We start from the raw sequence: 1,842 nt of genomic DNA, 5'->3' as shown, positions 1-1,842 counted from the left end.
ATTAAAGCATGAATATCATTTTGAATTAATTGACTAAACCTTTTGAGAAAATGATTAAGTAAGTATTACTATTTTTAATTAATTGAATAGGTTTTGGCTAACATTTTTTTAAAAAAAAAAAAAAGAAATTTACCCAAACCCCCCCCCCCCCACCCTCAATTTAGGGATTGATTGAATTTGAATTCGTGTGATTGTAGAGTGCATTTCTAGAGACGATGCTCCTAACAAACTTTTCTTATTTATTCTAAAGAGCTAGAATTTAAGGTGTTTAATTAACGGAATAACGATGGAGGAATCTTAATCACACTATTGTTTACATTACTTATTATAGGAGTATCATATAACTTATCTTATTTAAGATTATAAAATCTCACTTTTTATACGGATAATTGTAGATATCTTTTAAATGATTTTGATAGTGTATTATATATATAAAAAATTAATAATATATATAAAATCGAGAATGATGACCTTTTTTTTTCTTCTTAGAATCTGTGAGGACTTTATATTAAATCAATGGCAGAAAAAAGTGGACATGGCACTATTCTGCGAAGTGAAGCCCTCAAGAAGGTCAGTTTTCTACTCTCTCGCAATTTCGCTCGCCTCTCTCTATATTTTATAAGATACTGCAAAACATAGACATTATTCTTTCGATTGTATCAATTGTGCACAGCCAAAAAAAGGAGGAAAGTACTCGTATCAAATGTAATTTTCTATTTATGTATCGCGAATGAATATAAGATTAAATGAATATAAGTGATACAACTTGTATCAGATTGTATTCGTTGATACAATCTGAATTCGTTGAATATAGTTTGTATCTATAGCATCTCTCCTCTCTCACCCACTCCACCTCTAGCTGTGCTCTTTCTCAATAATCTTGTTTGCCTCTCTCCTCTGGCTATGAATGATAAATACCCCAACTATATAGATTTCTAATTAGTTTGCTCTAAACATTAGTCATTTATGAAATTTTCCCTTATTTATTTTAAAATCCATTTTGATCCGATTCATATTGATCCAAACAAACTTTGAGCAGGTTAGGTTTTTAGCCCATTTATTAACTTAGCCCGTTGGACCTTCTAAATTTGACTCATTACATTCGTTTTATCACCTCTATAACTATAGCTATAATATAACTAAATTTCGAGGAAATGAGATCTTTTGACTATTTAATTTACAAATTAAATGGATAAAAATGGTTTTTTTCTGATTTCATTAGGTGTAAAAATGAAGATATCTCGTAAACAAGCGCAAAATTTAAAAAAGAAAATATAAATAGCCTATAAAACCAATGTTATCCTGATTTTCTAACATGTTATTTTTTTACATTTGATTGCAGTATATTTTGGAAACCAGTGTTTATCCAAGAGAGCATGAGCAACTAAAAGAACTCAGACAAGCCTCATTCGATAAGTATAAAATAGTGTAAGTCCCAATTTTTGGATCTTATTAACTCCATGGAATGTTTGCATTATGAAATTAATTTTTTGTGCATTAAAGGGTATAAATAAAATTTATATGACTAAACTTATAAAGTAATTATAGGTAATTTTCAGGACAAACAATAAGTAATAATTTAATGAAGAAGTCGCACATCGATGGTGAAGGGAATAAGTAGTTTTTTTAATATGGCTCGAGTAATTTTAATCTTTTGAACTAGCTTTAGGTTGAATTAGACCTATGATACATGTCTTAATTTTAACGCTTGTAGGCTATAGATAACTTTGATGATTAGTGTAAAAAAAAAAAATCATTGTAGGGGCAGATCCACCCTTAGTCAGGGGTGTCTTCGAAAAATTATATTGGTATAGAAGTCAACTTTTGATTTAATAAATATAT

The 1,842-nt window shown here is 29.0% G+C and overlaps 1 protein-coding gene across 2 annotated transcripts in view; it reads left to right on the top strand.

The window, feature by feature from the left end:
- The window catches only part of AOMT3 (flavonoid 3',5'-methyltransferase-like), a 5,403-nt gene that overhangs the window by 593 nt on the left and 2,968 nt on the right, over positions 1-1,842 (top strand). Inside the window, exons 2-3 of one of the 2 annotated variants that reach the window (XM_006363411.2) lie at positions 490-570; positions 1,343-1,428. In XM_006363411.2, coding sequence (XP_006363473.1) covers positions 517-570; positions 1,343-1,428 — 140 coding nt within the window. In that variant the 5' untranslated portion in view covers positions 490-516. 2 annotated transcript variants of the gene reach the window in all.

This window comes from Solanum tuberosum, unplaced genomic scaffold (genome assembly GCF_000226075.1).
Source record: "Solanum tuberosum cultivar DM 1-3 516 R44 unplaced genomic scaffold, SolTub_3.0 scf00439, whole genome shotgun sequence".
NCBI classification, from domain to species: domain Eukaryota; kingdom Viridiplantae; phylum Streptophyta; class Magnoliopsida; order Solanales; family Solanaceae; genus Solanum; species Solanum tuberosum.
This window is presented reverse-complemented; position numbering and strand designations above follow the sequence as displayed.